Source organism: Jaculus jaculus, chromosome 9 (assembly GCF_020740685.1).
Source record: "Jaculus jaculus isolate mJacJac1 chromosome 9, mJacJac1.mat.Y.cur, whole genome shotgun sequence".
Lineage (NCBI taxonomy): Eukaryota > Metazoa > Chordata > Mammalia > Rodentia > Dipodidae > Jaculus > Jaculus jaculus.
In genome coordinates, this window is record NC_059110.1 from 114,892 (window position 1) to 136,171 (window position 21,280).

At 43.0% G+C, this 21,280-nt stretch overlaps 1 protein-coding gene across 3 annotated transcripts; it reads left to right on the forward strand.

The window, feature by feature from the left end:
• Positions 1–3,533: 3,533 nt before the first annotated feature.
• On the forward strand, positions 3,534–20,467 carry Psmb1 (proteasome 20S subunit beta 1). Of its 3 annotated transcripts, none has more exons than XM_004651067.3 (6): positions 3,534–3,681; positions 9,619–9,726; positions 13,643–13,724; positions 14,936–15,065; positions 16,070–16,176; positions 20,220–20,467. In XM_004651067.3, exons 1-6 carry the CDS (start codon positions 3,617–3,619, stop codon positions 20,403–20,405), a joined length of 678 nt encoding a protein of 225 aa, XP_004651124.2. In that variant the 5' UTR covers positions 3,534–3,616; the 3' UTR covers positions 20,406–20,467. The 3 variants fall into 3 exon arrangements, with proteins under 3 accessions (XP_004651124.2, XP_045014831.1, XP_045014830.1); XM_045158895.1 differs by having other exon boundaries at positions 3,666–3,681; positions 13,587–13,724; XM_045158896.1 differs by lacking the exon at positions 9,619–9,726 and having other exon boundaries at positions 3,557–3,681.
• Positions 20,468–21,280: the final 813 nt, after the last annotated feature.

Here is a 21,280-nt window from a genome sequence, read left to right on the forward strand (position 1 = left end):
AGGATCCACATATGAGAGAGAACATGTGGCGCTTGGCTTTCTGGGCCTGGGTTACCTGACTTAGTATAATACTTTCCAGGTCCATCCATTTTTCTGCAAATTTCATAACTTCATTTTTCTTTACCGCTGAGTAGAACTCCATTGTATAAATGTACCACATCTTCATTATCCACTCATCTGTTGAGAGACATCTAGGCTGGTTCCATTTCCCAACTATTATAAATTGAGCAGCAATGAACATGGTTGAGCATGTACTTCTAAGGAAATGAGATGAGTCCTTTGGTTATATGCCTAGGAGTGCTATAGCTGGGTCATATGGTAGATCAATCTCTAGCTGTTTTAGGAACCTCCACACTGATTTCCACAATGGCTGGACCAGATTACATTCCCACCAGCAGTGCAGAAGGGTTCCTTTTTCTCCACATCCCCGCCAACATTCATGATCATTTCACACACACATTCTTTCTCTCTCTGTCGCTCTCAAAGAAATAAAAATAAACAAAAAAATTTTAAAAATTTAAAAAAAATAAATCATTGGTGAAGCCAGACATAGTGGCACATGCCTTTAATCCCAGCACTTGGGAAGCAGAGGTGGGAAGATTGCCGTCAATTCAAGGCCACCCCGAAGGATACATAGTGAATTCCAGGTCAGCCTGGGCTAGAGCAAGACCTTACTTCGAAAACCAACAAAAATATTTTTTAAGTAAAAGTAATAACAGTTATTGGTGAGAAAAGGTCTTCCATACAGCATTTCAAAAGGGCTTAAATTTGTTTTATGAGGAGTGTTTCTAGCTCTTAGAACAATAGGGAGTAGGGTCACCCATGGGAGGTGTGTTTCCTGGGAGAGTTTATTAAAGTGTCTTTAGAATTTCTTTGGCCTTTTCCACTTTTCCTGAGGATTGTGGCTGCCACACACAATGAAGGTGATAATCTATTCCTAGTGCTTTTTTTTAATATTTATTTTTATTTGAGACAGAGGGAGAGAGAATGGGCATGCTAGAGCCTTGACTCACTGCAAACAAACTCCAGATGCATGCACCATGTAGTGCAACTGGCTAATGTAGGACCTGGGGAGTCGAACCTGGGTACTTAGGCAGGCAAGCACCTTAACCACTTAGCCATCTCTCCAGACCCGTCCTAATGCTTTTGATATTCCCTGAGTAATGACTTCATTGAAGGAGGAACATTATCACTTTGTAAACTTTTGGGGAGTACAAATCTGGGGATGATCCCTGTTAGTAAGGCTTTTATTACTTCAGATGCCTTTTCTGTCCATTGGGTATTAAGGAATGAGTCAATGAGAATAATCAAGCAAAATCCACTTTAGAGAGAGGGAGAGAGCCTTTATTTATGCATGGACCATGCTGGCTCACACCAAAAAGCAACATAGGCCCAGAACTCAGATTATATACTTTTTCCAATCCTTTGTCTGAATTCTTCTGTGCTTGGAGAGGGGTGAGATTTACATCCATAAGTGTAGGTTTCTGTCAAATAAGATTATGTACAGGGGCCTGGAGGGATGGCTTAGCAGTTAAGGTGCTTGACAGCTAAGCCAAAGGACCTAGGTTTGATTGACCAGTATTCATATAATGCTGGATGGACAAGGTAGCACCAGTATCTGGAGTTCATTTGCAGTGGCTGAAGGTCCTTGCCCATTCTCTCCTCACTCCTCTCTTCCTAACCTCTCTCTCCCTAACCCCCACCCCCGCCTCTTTCTCTGTGTTTCAAATTAAAAAATCGGGGCTGGAGAGATGGCTTAGCGGTTAAGCGCTTGCCTGTGAAGCCTAAAGACCGCGGTTCAAGGCTCGATTCCCCAGGACCCATGTTAGCCAGATGCACAAGGGGGTGCATGTGTCTGGGGTTCATTTGCAATGGCTGGAGGCCCTGGCGCGTCCATTCTTTCTCTCTATCTGCCTCTTTCTCTTTCTGCCTGTTGCTCGCAAATAAATAAAAATAAAAAAACAAAAAAATTAAAAAAAAAACACAAATTAACCCCCCCCCCCAAATGTGAGAAAGCTGGGCATGATGGCATGAGTTCCAGGTCAGCTTGGGCTAGAGTGAAGAAACCCTACCTCGAGAAACCAAAAAAATAAAAATAAACCAGTTGTGGTGATGCACGCCTTTAATCCCAGCACTTGTAAGCAGAGGTAGGAGGATCACCAAGAATTCGAGGTCAGCCTGGGCTACAGTGAGATATCATGTGGTGGTGGTGGGGGGAAACAAACAAATGGAAGTTCCTAATTTGGCCAGGAGGTCCCGCCCTAATAGCAGGTAAGGAGATTCTGATATAATAAAAAAGGCATGGGAGAAGAGTAATTCTGCTCAGTTACAGCTGAGAGCCAGAGAAATGTCTGGTGACAGGTTTGCCAGAAATACCCACCACAGTCAGTGTTTGGGAAGAGAGCTGGTCAGGGTCAGAAGTTAAGACTGATATTGAGTCTCCAGTGTCTAGAAGGAGATTCATGAGGTTTCCTTCTACAATCAGAATTACCCAGGACTCCTGGAATGTGATGGAGGTTTGAGATGTGGGAGCCGTGAGAGGAAGCCCTAGACCCCTTCGGTCCATTTGGACCAGATATCTGTGGGGTAGCCTCTGGCCTCAAAGTTCTCAACTTTTGGAAACAGCCCTCCAGTGGTTTCCTTGGCATAAAGGACAGAGCCCAGGTAGGGGTATACTCTGGTGTCAGTGTCTAGATCATGTGATTAAGTAGTAGAGAGGTGGATATGTTAATTACTACACTTTGCTCATTCACACATGTTAATTAGGCCAAGTTCTCTTATCTCCTGTTCTCTCAACTGTAGCCTAACCCCTAGGCAGCTCACTTGCAAGGACACTTGGTCTGTGAACGGGGGTTGGGCCAGCGTTTCTCTTTCTGTGTCCATTGGCCAACTCCAACCTGGCTCTCCCGAGGGGCTACTCTCGTCCTGTGGAGGTTGTCAGTGCAAAGAGCGAAAGTGACATGTAGTGTGCATCTCTGGGCTGAGTTACAGATTCTTCAGCTATTTGTGGGTTTTTATACTTCTTGAACAGTCCTTATCCATAGTTCTGATAACCACCTTAGGGTTAACCCATTTGCATATCAGTGCACAGCTGGCTGTGGCCCGTGGCTTCTGGTTGCCATGGTGATGTAGTCATTGATAGGCAAGTGTCTCATTTTATCTGCACTAAGTAGTTTACTAGCTGGTGCTCCTAACAGTCATTCCTGAAGTGTCCTGGCTGTCTACACTGATAAGAGACTTTAGAAGTCCTCCCGGTCTGCCTTCCTTGTACAGCTACTATCAGATCTCAAGTTTTTTTTTTCAACTCTGTCTGACCAGCTTCTAGGTCCTTGTTATAGAAAGCTGTGGTGTCTACCCTGAATTAGGTTATCCAAAGTACTATCAGGCACAGCTAGTCCTTCCAGTTTTCTCTTGATATCGGGAGCAGCCAACCATTTTGGACTGAGGCCGGCCGAGCTGGGCTTCGCGGACCTCCAGGAGCAAAGAGGAAACGGAGCTAGAGGAGCCCCGGAGAGAACCGGAAGTAGCGCGAGTTCCGGAACCGGCTGCCATCTTGCGGTGAGACAGCAGGAGGTTTGCGCCTGGTCGGCACGCTGGTCGGAGCGCAGAGCTGGGGATGGAGCCGTCCGTCCCCGCTGGTCCTGTGCAACAGCGTTTCTCGCCCTACGCCTTCAATGGAGGGTAACTTCCCGGGCCGCGGCGCTCACCTCGGCCCGTCCCCCCTCAAGTCGCGGCGGGCTGGCGCCGGGCTCCCTCGGTCTAGGGGTGGCTGGGGGGCAGCCCGCGGCTGAACAGCAAGCCCCGTGGGCCTACCTGGTGGAGTTTGTACGCATTTCTAAAGTCAGCGGGCGAGGGAGGAGGTTGTCTGTCCGTGTTGAACCATCTAATCATTTTCCTTCAGCTAGGAGGTGGTATTTCTGGTCAGACTTATTTCGTAGGTCAGTACTTTTTTTTTTTTTTTTTTTTTGAGGTAGAGTCCAGGCTGACCTGGAATTCACTATGTAGTCGCAGGGTGGCCTCGAACTCATGGCATTTCACCTACTTCTGCTCCATAGTGCTGGGATTAAAGGCGTGCGCCACCACGCCCGGAGAGATCTGTACTTTTTTTTTTTTAAAGGATTTATTATTTATTTATTTATTTCAGGGAGAAAGAGGGAGAGAGAATGGCCGTGCCAGGGCCTCCAGCCACTGAAAATGAACTACAGACGTGTGCACTCCCTTGTGCATCTGGCCAACGTGGGTCCTGGCTTTGCAGGCAAACGTCTTAACCGCTAAGCCATCTCTCCAGCTCTAGATCTGGACTTTTTTCAGTACAGGGGAAAACATAGCTGGGCGTGTCGGTGCACACCTTTAATTCCAGCACTCCGGAATTGGTAGGAGGATTGCCGTGAGTTCGAGGCCACCCTGACTACATAGTGCATTCCAGGTCAGCCTGAGTGAGCTAGAATGAATGAGCCCCTTCCTCGAAATAGAAAAAAGAAACACAGATGAGGTTTTTGGTTTGTGTTGGGAAAGCTGTCCTGAACCCTAGAGTGACAGACTTCTGAAGTGTGTATTCTTTCTTGCAGGTTGCTTTTGCATTTAGTTACCTGCTTTCTCTCTCTCTTTCTCTCTCTCTCTCTTTTTTTTTTTTCCGAGGTATGGTCTTACTGTAGCCCAGGCTGACCTGGAATTCACTTTAGTCTCAGGGTGGCCTCAACTCAGTGATCCACTTACCTCGGCCTCCCAAATGCTGGGCTTAAAGGCCCTCTCTCTTTTTTTTTTTCCCAGGTAGGGTCTCACTCTAGCCTAGGCTGACCTGGAACTCTGTAGCAATCTGACAGCGATCCCTGACTGCTGGGACTAAAGGCGTGTGCCACCATGCCTGGCCCTCCTGCTTTCTCTAAAGGAATGCTTTTCCTTAATAGAATTAAGGTAGAAAAATGTTTAATTCAGGCCTCATGACAGGAGCTGCAAGTCAACATAGTGGTTGTAGTTAATCAAACATTGTGCATTAAGACATACACACCAGCCCTCCGCGGTGGCGCAGGTCTTTGATCCTAGCACTGGAGAGGCTGAGGAAGGATTACTGGGAGTTGGAGGCCATCGTGAGACTACACATTGAATTCCAATTCAGCCTGGGATAGAGTGAGATCCTTCCTTGAAAAACTAAAACCAAACAAACAAATTGGAGGCTAAAGAGATGACTCAGCAGTCAAGGCACTTGCCTGCAAAGCATAAAGACCCAGGTTTGCTTCCATAGTACCCACAGAAAGCCAGATATACAAGATAGTGCATGAGTCTGGAGTTCAGTGCAGTAGCAAGAGGCCCTGGTGTGCCATTCTATCCTTTCTCTATCTGCCGCTCTCTCTCATAAAATAAAAGTAAGCTGCTCCAGCACTTAGGAGGTAGAGGTAGGAGGATTGCTGTGAGTTCGAGGCCACCCTGAGACTACATGGTAAATTCCTGGTCAGCCTGAGGTAGAGTGAGACCCTACCTCGAAAAACCAAAAATAATAATAATAACAAAATAAGTAAATAAAAACTTAGGTTTTGGGGCTTAAGCTTGGGTTGTCATGTTTGCATGGCAAGCATTTTTCTAACTGAGCTGTCTTCCCTAATCCATGGGACTCTTGGAAGTTAGATAGTCCTGGTCATAGAGCTGTTGAGAATTAGAACCAGGACTCCTATTCATAGCTCTTGGTCTTGGGTTTGTTTTCCCAACTTAACATTGCCTGTGATTATATTGTAAGGTGTGTTAGTAGTGCCATCTGATAAAGTTATTATACATTCTTTCCAATAAGAACTTTCAAGGTGTTCAGTATGTAGTACTTAAATGCACTCTTTAGCCCCATGTAATTCAGTTTAAGCCATTACTTCCCTTATAGACACTTACAGCTGTCCAATTTTTAAAATATTTTAATTCATTTTATTTGCAAGCAGAGAGAGATGAAGAGGAGATACAGAGAATGGGTATGCCAGTGCCTCCAGACACATGCCACCTTGTGCATCTAGCTTTACATGGGTACTGGGGAATCAAACCTGGGTCCTTTGGCTTTATAGGCACATACCTTAACCATTAAACCATTTCTCCAGTCCCTCTCCAATTATTAAACCCCCCTTTCTCTGTTCTTATTCTTTTTCTTTTCTTTTCTTTTTTTGTTTGTCTTTTTGGTTTTTCAAGATAGGGTCTCAGTCTAGCTCACTCTGACCTGGAATTCATTATGGAGTCTCAGGCTGGCTTTGAACTCATGGCAATCCTCCTACCTCTGCCTCCCAGGAGCTGGGATTAAAGGTGTGTGCCCCCATGCCCGGCTTTCTTTTAGCAAGTTTTTTTTTTTTTTTCAAACTGGTACCAAATAGCCTCTGCAAAATAAGATTCATTTCTTGTAAGTCAGTAGCTTCCTGGGTCCTTTTGCCACTTAGCACCCCTACTGTCTCTTCCTTGGGAAGATAATTTGTAAGTCTGGTTCTCCAGTTTTTTTTTAAATATTTTATTTATTTATTTATGGGGGGGGGGGGAGAGAGAGAGAATGGGTACACCAGGACCTCTAGCCACTGCAAAGAACTCCAGATGCATGTGCCACCTTATGTATCTGGTTTGTGTAAGTACTGGGGAATCGAATTTGGGTCCTTAGGCTTCACAGGCAAGCTCCTTAACTACCAAGCCATCTCTCCAGCCCATGTTTCTCCAGTTTTACTTCTCATAAGTCTTTCAATTCTAGATTCTTTGGCAAAACGTTTCTATCTGGATTTTCTGTTCTCACAACTCTTCTAAAAAAAGACAAGCAAGCTAGTTAGTCCTGTCAGTCACCTGCCCCTTTATGTCATAATTAGCCAAGTTTAAAGTCATGAATGTCATAATTGAATTTCCTACTTCCCACATTCCCCACCCTTCTGTGGTAGTGTCTTGCCCTAGCTCAGGCTGATCTGGAATTCACTGTAATTTTAGGCTGGCTTTGAACTTATAGCGATATTCCTACCTCTGCTTCCTGAGTGCTGGAATTAAATGTGTACACCCCTATGCCTGGCACTTTTTTAAAAAAAGTATTTGTTTATGAGAAAGACAGAAAGAGAGAATGGACATGTGCATCTGCCTTTATGTATGTACTGCAAAATTGAACTAAGGCCTTTAACCACTGGCATCCTCTAGTACCACTCCCTTCACATACACACTTACACTTAGTTACAGAAGGGCTGAAGAGATGCTTATCAGTTAAGGTGCTTGCAGGCAAAGCCACAGGACCCAGGTCTCATTCCCCAGTACCTATGTAAACCCGGATGCACAAGGTGGCCCATACTACTGTAGTTTGTTTACAGCAGCTGGAGGCCCTAGCACACTCAATCTCTATCTACCTCTTTCTCTATCTCAAATAAATAGTTACAGAAGCTTGTTGAGTGTGTGCATTGGTAATTTTTATTTTTATTTATTTGTGTGAGAGAGAAAGAGGTAGAAGGAGAGAGAAAATGGGCATGTCAGGGCCTCCAGCCAGTGCAAATGAACTCCAGAAGCATGCACCACCTTGTGCATCTGGCTTATGTGGGTTCTGGGGAATCAAACCTGGGTCCTTTGGCTTTGGCTTTGTAGGCGAGTGCTGTAAGTGCTTAGCCATCTCTCCAGCCTGGTAATTTTTTTTTTTTGAGCTTAATGAAATCACACCGTTATACTGAATGAATTACTGAATGTCTCCACTGCCAGCCCCAGCCTGGTAATGTTTTAATCATATACTTTTTCCCTCTTTATTATTATTATTATTATTATTGTTATTGTTTTTTTTTCTTTTTTTGGTTTTTCAAGGTAGGGTCTCACTGTAGCCTGCTGACCTGGAATTCATTCTGTGTTCTCAGGGTGGCCTCAAACTCATGGTGATCCTCTTACCTCTGCCTCCCAAGTGTTGGGATTAAAGGCATGCGCCACCATGCCCAGCTCCCCTTTTTATTATGCTGCCTTCCTGTTACACGAGTTCTGTTGGAACAGAATAGTATCACAACCCCACTTTGCAAATGAAATTTTGTTTTTTTCACTTATATAACCTTCAAGGCTCTTTGCTAAGATTCTAGAATTTTAAAATTCCAGCTTGGCATTTGAGATACAAAGGACCTTTGGTTAGGAGTATGTCTCTAAGGACACAAAAAGCCATCTTGAATGACCTGTCATAAGTGCCTTTTACTTTTGCTACTGTTCATAGTATTTGGAACGGCATCCTTTTCTGCTTTGGAGTGTTAGTTCCAATCATGCCTAAGTAAAAAATAAGTAGCTGATCTATTCTCAGAGGAAGAATGGTAGGTGATTTATTTGAATTGTGTCATTTAAATCTCAATAGTCAGGGCTGGAGAGATGGCTTAGCGGTAAAGCGCTTGCCTGTGAAGCCTAACGACCCCGGTTCGAGGCTTGGTTCCTCAGGACCCTCGTTAGCCAGATGCACAAGGGTGCATGCATCTGGAGTTTGTTTGCAGTGGCTGGAGGCCCTGGTGCGCCCATTCTCTCTGTGTGCCTCTTTTTCTCTCTGTCACTCTCAGATAAATTAAAAATAACAAACAAAAAATTTAAAGAGAGATCCCGTCTCAAGAATTAAAAAAAAAATTAATTCTCATAGTCACCCTGTAACACATGTATTGTTATTATCATCACATTGAACTTGGAATATTTGCTCAAGATCATAGAGCTAATAAATGACAAGTCTGTGGCTCAAGTAATTCCAGAACCCAGATGTTTAGTCATCACATGCCACAACAATCACCAGAGGACCAGTTATACACCAAGTACTGTCATGAAGGCCTTACTGTTTTCAACTCATTTACTACTTACAGCACCTTAATGAGATAGTTACTGTTACAATCTCTGTTGTATAAATGAGGCAGTTGAAACCTTCAGGAATTAATTGACTTACCTACAGGCTTTATCTACATGGGAGAGCAACTTTAGGACCCATAGTTATGCTATGAAACTCTTCACTAAGCTATCAGAAATTTACAACACAAGGAAAAACTTCTTTGACCATTTTCAGATGTTTGGATGTATGCATTGTACCAGATATTATTTTATAGCTTGCATTCTCTTCTGAACCTAGCTTGCATTATTCAGGCCATTATCTGTATGTACACTATGAAGTCTCAGAGATGGCATTCTCAGTTGTTTCTGTTCTGAATGTACTGAAAGGTCAGTATCCTCTCTTTAAGTAGGTATTTGGTTCTTTGATGGTGAAGATGTGATTCAGTGGCTTTCTTATTTTCTCCTTCCAGGGATCCTTTGATTTAGGATTAGGGATTAAAAAAATCTTTAAACATTTAATTAATTAACTTGAGAAAGCATGCATCACCGTAAGCATGTGGGTATTGGGGAATTGAACCAGGGTCCTTAGGCTTAGCAGGCAAGCACCTTAACTGCTAAGTCATCTCTCCAGCCCAAACATTTTAATAAAACTTCTCTAACACACACACATACACACACACACACACACACACACACACACACACACTCTGTACAGTGACTTATAGCTGGAAATCATCTCTCTTCTCCAATCTTTCCTCTTTTGAATTCTCTTACTTAAATAGATTTTACCCAGATATGTCCTGTCTCCAATTTGAAGAAACAAGATTGTTATCCTGAAGAATAATTAAAAAAATTTTTTTTTCTCAGTACTGTATTGGCAATTGCTGGAGAAGATTTTTCAATTGTTGCTTCTGATACTCGATTGAGTGAAGGGTTTTCAATTCACACCCGCGACAGCCCCAAATGTTACAAATTGTAAGTAAATATTTTTTTGGCATGTATGTATGTATGTATGCATATATGTATGTATGTATGTGTGTATGTTGTACATATAGGTGTTTACATGCCTGTAGAGAGCAGAGGTTGAGATTGGTTGTCTTCTTTGATCTCTTTCCACCTTATTTGAGACAAGTGCAAACAGAGCTCTCCTTTTGGTTAGTCTAGCTCGTCAGCTTGCCTTTGTTTCCTGCTGGGATTGTAGGTGGGCTATCATACTTGCTCCCCTACCCCCCACATTTAGGTGGGTGCTGGGGATCTAAGCTCAGGTCCTCAAGCACACCAAGCACTTTTTTCCTGATTATCGTCTGATCACCAGCCCATGAGCAGATACTCTTTTTTTTCTTCTGGTTTTTCATGGTAGGGTCTTGCTTTAGTCCAGACTGACCTGGAACTTACTCTAGTCTCAGGTTTGAACTCACGTGGGTAATCCTCCCACCTCTGCCTCTGGAATTCTAGAATTAAAGGCATGCACTACCATGCCCAGTTTTTTGAGTTTTTAATTTTTTGGGGTGGGGGGTGGTGTGGTGTTCAAGGTAGGGTTTTGCTCTCGCCCAAACTGACCTGGAATTCACTATGAAGTCTTAGGGTGGCCTTGAACTCATGGCTATCCTATCTCTGCCTCCCGAGTGCTGGGATTAAAGGCATGCGCCACTACACCTGGCTTAAAAAATTTTTATAAAATGTTTTATTTACTTATTTGTAAGAGGGAGGGTGCAGAGGTAGAGAAAGAGAGAGAATGGGGACCCAGAGCCTCCAGCCACTGCAAACTCCAGACATATCCACTACCTTGTGCATCTGGATTTATGTGTGTGTACTGGGGAGTCAAATTTGGGTCCTCTGGCTTCGCAAAAAGTACCTTAACCACTAAATCATTGCTCCAGTCCCTTTTTACAATTTTTGTTTTTTCAAGGTAGGGACTCACCCTAGCTCAGGCTATCCTAGAATTCTGTGCATGCCTAAAGTCTCAGGGTGGCTCGAACTCTTGGAAATCCTTCTACTTCTGCCTCCCAAGTGCTGGGATTAAAGATGTGCACAATCATGCCTGGATCACATTTTTATTTTTCTAAAAAATATTTATTCATTTCAGAGAAATAAGCAGATAGAATGGATATGCCAGTGTTTGTAGCATGTCCACATGCACATTGTGCATTGGTTTTATGTGGGTACTGGGGAATAGAATCTGGGTCTTTTAGCTTTTCCTGTAAGCGCTTTAATGGCTAAGCCATCTTTCCAGCCCTTTCTTGAGGCAGGGTCTCACTGTAGCTCAGGCTGACCTGGAACTCATTGTGTAGCTCCAGGCTGGCCTCAGACTCAGTGATCTTCCTACCTCAGCTTCCTGAATGCTGGGATTAAAGGTTTGTGCCAGGCTGGAGAGATGGCTTAGTAGTTAAGAGTGTCTGTGAATCCAAAGGACTCAGGTTTGATTCCCCAGGTCCCATGTAAGCCAGATGCATAAGGTGGTGCATGTGTCTGGAGTTTATTTACAGCAGCTGAAGTCCCTTGTGTGCCCATTCTCTCTTTCTGTGTCTGCCTGTCTTTCTCACTCTCTGGATTTAAAAAAAAAAAAAGCCAGGTGTGATGGTGCATGCCTTAAATCCTAGCACTCAGGAGGCAGAGGTAGGAGGATTGCCCCATAGTTCGAGGCCACACTGAGACTATATAGTGAGTGAATTCCAGGTCAGCCTGGACTAGAGTGAAACCCTACCTCGGAGAACCAAAAAAGAAAAAAAAAAAAGGTTTGTACCACCAAGCCTCATTGAAATCTACTTAAAAAAAAAAATAGGGCTGGAAAGATGGCTTTGCAGTAAAGGCACTTGGCTGCAAAGGCTAATGACCCAAGTTTTTTTCTTTCTTTTTGCCAGGTAGGGGGAGTGGCATTTAAGGTAGGTGTCACTCTAGTCCAGGCTGAGCTGGAATTTACTATGTAGTCTCAGGGCAGTCTCAAATTCACAGCCTCCTCCTCCCTGTGCCTCCTGAGTGCTAGGATTAAAGGTGTGAGCCACCACATCCTGCTCCAGTGACTTCTGGACCCGTTGGCTCATTTGGCCTGGCTGAGACTTGCGGTGTCCACTGTTGAGTATCTCCACTGGTGATGTCTCTCTCTCCCATTGAACTGTATGCAGCATACCTTTTTCCAGCTTTCTGTAAGCTGGTGTACAGGGAGGAGTTTTCAGCTCAGCTCCAGCAGGATTTCTCCATGACATTAAGCCCAGGTATGTGGAGTCTTCAGCAATAGGGTCTTACCATCTATTCCTGTTGGGAAACCAAGAGCCTCGGCAGTGGCCTGTAACATTTGGGGGTATCAGTGACCTCCCTGGCCAACAACTCTCTGGAAGGTATCCCAACTGTGGCACTGAAAATATTTTGGTAACTTTCTATGGCTTCTGAGTATTCCATTCTCTAAAAAAATAGGTTTCCATATTACTTATTTATATCCTCTTAGATTTTGATTAGCCTTCTCTCCACCTTTCCTTTACTCAATCTCTTCCCCTGATCTCACTTAGCCCTTTTCACTCCCATTAATCTGTTCTACTTAGGTATATATACTACTATCCTATGAAGTCCCCCCTTCTTCCCTTTCTATTCCCTTTATATCTCCTTTCTAGCTTACTGGCCTCTGCTACTGAGTTTTATTGCTAACTCACAGAGAAGTCCAATCATTTGTAGCTAGGATCCACATATGACAGAGAACATGTGATGTTAGGCTTTCTGGGCCTGGGTTACCTCACTGAGTATAAGCCTTTCCAGATCCATCCATTTTCCTGAAAATTTCATAATTTCATTTTTCTTTAGCACTGAGTAAAACTCCATTGTGTAAATGTGCCACATCTTTATTGTCCACTCATCAGTTGAGGGACTGGTTCCATTTCCTAGCTATTGTGAATAGAGTGGCAATAAACATGGTTGAGAGGTTATCTCTGTGGTAGTGAGACAAGTCCTTAGAATATATACCTTAGGATATATACCCTATATAGCTGGGTCATATGGTAAATCTATTGTTAGCTCTCTCAGGAAACTCCACACTGGTTTCCATAGTGGCTGGGTCAGATTGCATTCCCACCAACAGTGTAGAAGGGTTCCTCTTTTTAAAAAATTTGTTTTTAATTTTTATTTATTTACTTGACAGAGAAAGAGGGAGGGAGAAAGAGAGAGAATGAGAATGGGCATGCCAGGGGTTCTAGCCCCTGCTAACAAACTCCAGACGCACGCGCCCCCTTGTGCATCTGGGTAACTAGGGAATTGAACCTGGGTCTTTTGGCTTTGCAGGCAAACACATTAACCACTAAGACATCCCTCAAGCCTGTTCTTTTTGTCTTTATAGTAGTAGTTGGGATCACAAAACTTGTTCTTTTTTTTTTTTTTTTTTTTTTTTTTTAGTGATAGAAAGAATTGGCATGCCAGGGCTTTCAGCCATGCTGTGGAACTCCAGACACTCATGCCCCCTTGTGCACATGTGCAACTTGTGTGCTTGTATCAACTTTGTACATCTAGCTTATGTGGTTTTGCAGGCAAGCGCTTTCACTGCTATACTATCTATTCCTTTTTCTTTTCGGTGTTTCGAGGTAGGGTCTCACTCTGGCTCAGGCTGACCTGGAACTCACTATGTAGTCTCAGGGTGGCCTTGAACTCCTGGCAATCCTTCTACCTCTGCCTCCCAAGTGCTGGGATTAAAGGTGTGTGCCATCATGACCGGTTCTTTAGTTATTTATTTCAGAGAGAGAATGGGTGCACCATTGCCTTCAGACATTGTAAAGAATTCCAGATGCCTGTGCCCCCTTGTGCATCTGTCTTACAGGGGTCCTGGGGAATTGAACCTAAGTCCTTTGGTTTTGCAGGCACGTCCCTTAACTGCTAAGCCGTCTCTTCAGCCCTTAAATGTTGTTTTTAACAGAACGGAGAAGACAGTCATTGGGTGCAGTGGTTTCCATGGAGATTGTCTCACTCTCACAAAGATTATTGAAGCAAGACTAAAGGTTGGTGCATTTACGTATGTCTATCCTGTTGGAAATTAGTGACTATTCACTGTATTGGGGGAGGAGGGAGTTTCCAGGCAGGGTTCACTATGTAATCTCGGGTGGCCTCGAACTCACAGTGATACTCCTACTTGTGCCTCCTGAGTGCTGGGATTAAAGGGGCACACTACCACTCCTAGCTCACTGATTTGGTTTTGTGAGGTAAGGTTTCACTTTAGCTCAGGCTGGCCTGGAATTCGCTATGTATTTTTTAAAATAATTTTTTTGTTTACTTTTATTTATTTATTTATTTTATTTAAGAGCAACAGAGAAACAGAAATATATATATGTATGTATGTATTATAATATATGTATAAATCGAGAGAGAATGGTCACGCCAGGGCCTCCAGCCACTGCAAATGAACTCCAGACGTGTGCACCCCCTTGTGTATCTGGCTTACATGGGTCCTGGGGAATCGAGCCTCGAACTGGGTTCCTTAAGGTTCACAGGCAAGTGCTTAACTGCTAAGCCATCTCTCCAGCCCGGAAATTTTCGTTTTTACAGAAACAAGTATTGAATTAGATTTTACCTCTAGGCTATGGCTTGCTAATACTCATCAAGGTGGACAGTGCAGGGGAGCAATACATTTGAAATGCATTTCCCAGGTGACTTTGCATGTCCTGCTTGTGTATGTTTGTTCTTTTTTTTATGTTAATCTTTAGGTTTTATTTTGTGTTTTCAAGTCAATCTATACCCCAATATGAAAACTATTTGTCTCCTGAGACCAGGGCTTTTTGAAATATTCAACCCTTGAATTGACTCACTGAAATTTGTGCTGTTAGTTACTGAACCCTGCCACTAAGTTTCAGAGTTCAAAGTTGAAAAAAAAACAGGCTCCAAGTGTTTTCCTATCTCCTGTGCCACCCTCCGCCCTTCCCTTGTGTATGTTTGTTCTTGAATTAGTAGTGTGTGAGATGAGAAAGGCAGGGAAATAATCTCTTTCAACCAATCAAGAACAAATTTAGCATTCTTCTCTTAAAATTACTGTAGCCCTTCAAGTATTATTATGTAATAAGTTATCATTTTGTTAGTAGTTTTGTGTTACTTGGTCATGAAAGAAATAAACAGGCAATCCTATTTGACTGAGGTATGCCTGAGTGTACTATGTACTAGTCATCATTGATTGACAGGTTCTGACTCCCTTTGCCTACTGTTTTTATAAACCATGCAGATGTACAAGCATTCCAATAACAAGGCCATGACAACAGGGGCAATTGCTGCAATGCTGTCTACCATACTGTACTCAAGGCGCTTCTTCCCTTACTATGTTTACAACATCATCGGTGGACTTGATGAAGAAGGTAGTCTTGTTTTCTCACAGGTGCAAAAGTGGCATTTCCTAGTCATATGCATTTCTACCTGGAGTTTAGCCATCTATCTTAGCAGCTTCACTCTGATCATGAAAGTGAGAAGAAATTGAATCTACGGGAATAAATGACATCTGAAGTGTGGATAGTACTGTATATGTTATTTCTCTTTTCTCAGGTCTTCAGGGCACACCATGGGCTGGGTTACAAAACAGCAGGGCACTGTGTATCTATCTATGTCTGTGTAAGCAAGCAAAAGTTTTATTGAAAGTACAAGTAAAGGAAAGCTCTCTGTAATGGAGAAGTGTCCTGGAAAAATGGTTGAACAGATCTCTCATTTAAGACAAAAAGAAAATATAAAGACCTGGGGAACCTATGTTTTGTAATGGTAAATCCTAAGTAGGAAAGGACTGGTCTCTTCCTTAACTCTATTCCTCTCTGTCTTAGGAACGTGTTTTACTCTTATATGACATCTAACTGCTTTCCCCATAGAGTCTTTGGCAAACTTATCATTTTACCTTCCTAAGTTTAGGTATATAGACAAGTTAGGTTGATATTTTAAAAATAAAAGAACTTGTTAAAAAAATGAAAATGTAGCCGGGCATGGTGGCGCATGCCTTTAATCCCAGCACTCAGGAGGCAGAGGTAGGAGAATCATGGTGAGTTCAAGGCCACCCTGAGACTACATAGTGAATTCCAGGTCAGCCTGGGCTAGAATGAAACCCTACCTTGAAAAACCAAAAAAAAAAAAAAAAAAAAGAAAATGTATCTGAGAGAGAGGCATGCAAACCTTCTTGTCACTGCAAATGAACTCTAAACACAAGTGCCACTTATGCACCTGGTTTTATGTGGCTATTAGGAATCGAATCCCAATTGGCAGGCTTTGCAAGCATCATTAACCTTTACCTGAAGTTTTAGCAAGTTTGATAGTAAACTCTATATCAGAGTATGGCTGGATTTCATATCACCATGTCCTTACACAGACCATTTTCTTTAAGGCAAGGGAGCTGTGTACAGCTTTGACCCAGTGGGCTCCTACCAGAGAGATTCCTTCAAGGCTGGAGGCTCTGCAAGTGCCATGCTGCAGCCCCTGCTTGACAACCAGGTAATAGGCCTTTGCTTCCACCTAATGCAACTTAGGAGGTTTTAGAGACCCCGCAGCAGTGCTTTCCTCCAGTCCTCTTCTAAGGTTGTCTTTTTTTCACACAAAGCATCCTGTTTCTGTTCTGCCAATGAGTGCCCTTGAGGTGCCTCATCTCCTCCCCCTGGCTTTGCAGAACTCTTCTGCAGTGGTTGGACATGTCTTCAGTCTTTATGCCATTCTTTATGCCATCCTTATCTGAGTTCACATAAATGCCTTTCTCATCACCCTTACTGTTACAGTCAGGTTTACCTTGCTGGTAGAAATCACCCAACCAAGCATAGCTTGTGGGGAAAGAGAGGTTTATTTTGGCTTACAGGCTTGAGGGGAAGCTCCATGATGGCAGGGGAAAAAATGGCATGAGCAGAGAGTGGACATTACCCCCTGGCAAACATAAGGTGGACCATACCAACAGGAGAGTGTGCCAAACACTGGTGTGGGGAAACTGGCCACAATACCCATAAGTCTGCCCCCAACAATACACCGCCTCAAGTAGGCTTTAATTTCCAGTTGCTATCAGCTGGGGGACCTAGCATTTAGAGCACTTAAGTTTATGAGGGACACCAGAATCAAACCACCACATTCTGCCCCTGGCCCTCATAAACTGATAACCATCTGTGATTTAAAATGCAATGTATTCATGCAAATTTAAAAGTCCCCATAGTTAGGCTGGAGAGATGACTTAGTGGTTAAGGCATTTGCCTGCAAAGCCAAAAGATACTGGTTCAATTCTCCAGGACCCACATAAGCCAGATGCACAAGGGTGCATGCGCATCTGGAGTTTTTTTTTTAATTACCGTGGTTGAAGGCACTGGTGTGCCCATTCATTCATTCATTCTCTCTCTCCCTCCCTCCTTCCTCCCTCTTCCTCTCTCTCTCCATCAAATAAATAAATAAATAAAATATATTTTAAAAAAATCTCCATAGTTTTTATGAATCCTAATAATGTTCAAACATCCTCATAGTCCAAGATCTTTTAACTGAGCCATAATACCAAAAAATTCCCCCAAAACCCAGAATAAACATCTACACTGCAAAATATGACATTGGGCATAGCAAAGGAATATTCAATCAGTACAAGATATAAAACAAATATCAAACTCTGTAGCTCCAAGTCCGATAATTCTAACCAGCAACAAATCTCTGGAGTTCTAATTCTGCCCCTCCAGCTAAGCTACTTACAGTCCTGGAAAACTTTTGTCAGGGCCAGCAGCTTTCTTAAGAGCTTGCTTGGAGGTTCTAGCAGGGGAGTGCAGCTACTTGTATACCCTTGACCAAAGACTGGTCCTCGTCTGTTTGGGGAAAGTTGTCCTCTTTGACCGAGTACGCGTCTGCCAGAGGGACGCACATGGAGCAGTGAGGGAGGATGGGGACACCCACCTAGCAAGCCAGATCAGCCGAATCAACCCCGGCGATCAATGGGGTGACAGATGTTGCAGCGAAATTGCCCTCACAGTCCTGGCAGCTTTTTTTGTTTATTTTTTTATTTTTGTAGTCAGTGAATACAGTCAAGTTGGTACCATTGTTAGCCTCCTCTCTGTCTTCCCTCCTCCATAGGGACCCTCCTTGTTGGGTTATATGGATTGTGCATTGTGGGGGTTAGCCTTTAGTTTTAAGTAGGAGGAAATGTCTCTGCATGTCATGACCCAACGTGTGGCTTTGACTTTCTTTCTGCCACTTCCGCAAATTTGCCTGAGCCATGTTGGGTTCATATTAGGTCTGCCTCTGTGTTGAGATCTTGGACGCCTCTGTGTCTCTGGATATCTGATTTTTGGGGGGTTTATTGTTCTCTGTGTCTATCTCCTTCACCATTGTGCTGGTTCTCCAAAAAAAACAGCATTCTTGCATGTTTACCCAGTTTTTCTTAGTTTCAGCTGTAGTCTTTTTGGTGTATGATGGGGTGGTTATCTCCTTAGGATCTGTAGCTGTCTGAAAAAGAGAAGCAAATTCTCCAGTGGAGAGTAAAGTTAGCACCAAGTAGATGTGATAACCATTGTTTTTTAGGGAGAGTTTAATGGAGAGCAGGTTTATTTCTGAATATGGTTCTGACTTGTATCCTAGTTCTAGCTATGGGTTCCATTCTGCTGAGCAGATCAGTTAGCCAAATCAAGATCAGTTGGTTTCCCACCATGGCTGGGTGCCACTGTTGCACTTGTATGAGCATCATATCAGTTTGTTTGCTGCTAAGTAGGTTAGACCATGAGTTGCCTGGACAGGTACTGGTCATTGTTCCCCAGTTGCTCATGTAGCACCTTCCAGCACTAGACATACTGTCTGGGAACTGACTCTCTTCCAGCTTCCAGCCATGTCACTCTTTGATACATACCAACAGTGTATGGTGTCTTCAGCAGTAGGATCTTACGACTAACCTGTGGTGGGTCAAGAGCTCTGACATAAGTCTGTCTTCTTTTGGAAGACCTTATAGGTCTCTGTGATCATTGTGGATGATAACTACCTGCTGGTACCCAGAGTTACAGGTCAGCGCCCAAGAAGAGAAGAAAGAACAGAATAAGTGATATAAAAGAGAGAGATGAGTGTTCCTAATTCTCCACATCCTCACCAGCATTTATTTTCATTTGATTTTTTGATGTTTGCTATCCTTACTAGGGTAAGGTGGGATCTCTTAGTAGTTTTAATTTGCATTTCCCTTATGATTAGGGATGATGAACTTCTTAAGTGTGTGTTTGCCCTCTGTATTTCTTGCTCTGTGAACTGCCTGTCCAGTTCCTTGCCCCATTTTGTGAGTGGGTTGTTTGACTTTTTATTGTTTAGGTTTTTGAGTTCTTTGTGGTTTCTAGAAATTAGGCCTCTGTCAGTTGGATATTCAGCAAATATTTTCTCCCATTCTGTGGGTAATCTTTTGGCTGTGCTTATTGTATGTTTGTGAAGAAACTTTTCAGCTTCATAAGATCCCCTTGGTTGAGTGATTGTTTAATATCCTGTGCTACTGGGGTTATATTCAGGAAGTCTTTTCCCACTCCTAAATCATGGAATGTTCCTCCTAACTTTTCTTCCAGTACTAGCCGAGTTTCTGGTGTTATATTGAGGTCTTTGATCCATTTGGACTTGATTTTTGTGCATGGCGAGATGTGTGGACCAAGTTTCAATTTCTTGCATATGGTTATCCAGTTTGTCCAGCACCATTTGTTGAAGATGCTGCCTTTTTTCCAGCCTATATTGTTAGGGCCTTTGTCAAATATCAAGTAGCTGTAGTTACTTGACCCAAAGTCTGGGTCCTCAATTCTATTCCATTGGTCTGTACTCCTGTTTATATGCCAGTACCATGCTATTTTATATTACTATGGCTTTATAATATAGCTTTAGATCAGGTATGGAGATACTCCAGAAGTATTTCTTTTGCTGAGGATATGCATGGTTATCTGAGGCCTTCTGCCTTTCCATATGAATTTTGAGATGATTCTCCCAATTTTACTTATGTCTATTTTGATCTCTCCTTTTTCATTTCTAATTTTGTTAATTTGAAGTGCCTCTTTTTTGTGCTTGATCAAATTGGCCAGGGGTTTGTTTATCTTCCTTATTTTTTCAAACCACCAACTTTTTTTTTTTTTTTTTTTTTTGGCCTTTTCAGATGATACTTCCCCCTGAAATTATGTCTCTTCCTGTCCCACACCTTGCTCAGGAACATCAGGTGCTCTTTAGCCTTAGTGTCTATGAGCACTCACCTGCATAGAGCCTTCTCCTGAAACCTTCTAGCAGTGTTAGTTGATGGCTGTTGGGAGCTATCCTGGATCTTTTTCTTTTTAGTTAGTATACTTAATCCTGTAGAACTCATGTCTGACGCCTTAGATTTGTACTGCATAAGAGTGATAGCTTAGCCAGGTCTCTGGGATGATTCACCTGGTTCTAGAAGGTCCTTAGTACCTTAGTCTGAAGACCATCCTAATGTGATCTGGTGTATCCACTGTAATTCCTCATATGTGGGAGGTGCTGTAGACTATTAGGCCTTGGGATCACATGACATTTTATCTGAGCTTCTGTCCCTTCAGGTTGGTTTCAAGAACATGCAGAATGTGGAACATATCCCACTGTCTTTGGACAGAGCCATGAGGCTGGTGAAAGACGTCTTTATTTCTGCAGCTGAGAGAGATGTGTACACTGGAGATGCCCTCAGGATCTGCATTGTGACCAAAGAGGGCATCAGGGAGGAGACCATTTCTCTGCGGAAAGACTGATTGTGGGCTGTACCTTAGAGTTGCTGCACAGATTTGTTTTATTAAAAAGAAACCTGAACTACTCTTTAGTTGTTTGTTTTTGTTTTATTGAGTTTGGGTCTCTAGCTCAGGCTGACCGGGGACTTTCTAGTCCCAGTCTGGCTTTATACTCATAGCAGTTATCCTACCTCTGCCTCCCTAGTGCTGGGATTAAAAGTGTGTGCCACCATGCCTGGCTTCATTTATTTATTCCATTATTCCAGGCTGACCTGGATTCACTGTGTATTCTCAGGGTGGCCTTGAACTCATGGCAGTCCTCCTACCTCCAAAGGCATGTGCCACAACACCTGGAAAAATTTATTTTATTTTATTTTATTTTATTTTATTTTATTTTATTTTATTTTATTTTATTTTATTTTATTTTATTTTATTTGTGTGTGTACATGTACACATGTGCCAGGGTCTCTTGCTGCATACAAACTCTAGACACATGCACCTTTAAACTATTAGATTAAAGGAGAAAAGTAGACAGATTATGAAAAACTCCTGCCCATGAGAAGGCAGGAGAGGGTAAAACCCAACTGGACACCCAAATAAGGGTCACTGTTGCAGTTAGGTTCACATTGCTGGTGGAGATTACCAAACCAAGAGCAGTTTGTGGGGAAAAAAAGAGGTTTATTTTGGCTTATAGGCTTGAGTGGGAAGCTCCATGATGGCAGGGGAAAACGATGGCATGAGCAGAGGGAGGACATCACCCCCTGGCCAACCTAAGGTGGACAACGGGAACAGGAGAGTGTGCCAAACACTGGTATGGGGAAACTGGCTATAACACCCATAAGCCCGCCCCTAACAATACACCACTTCCAGGGTCTTTAATTCCCAAATCTCCATCAGCT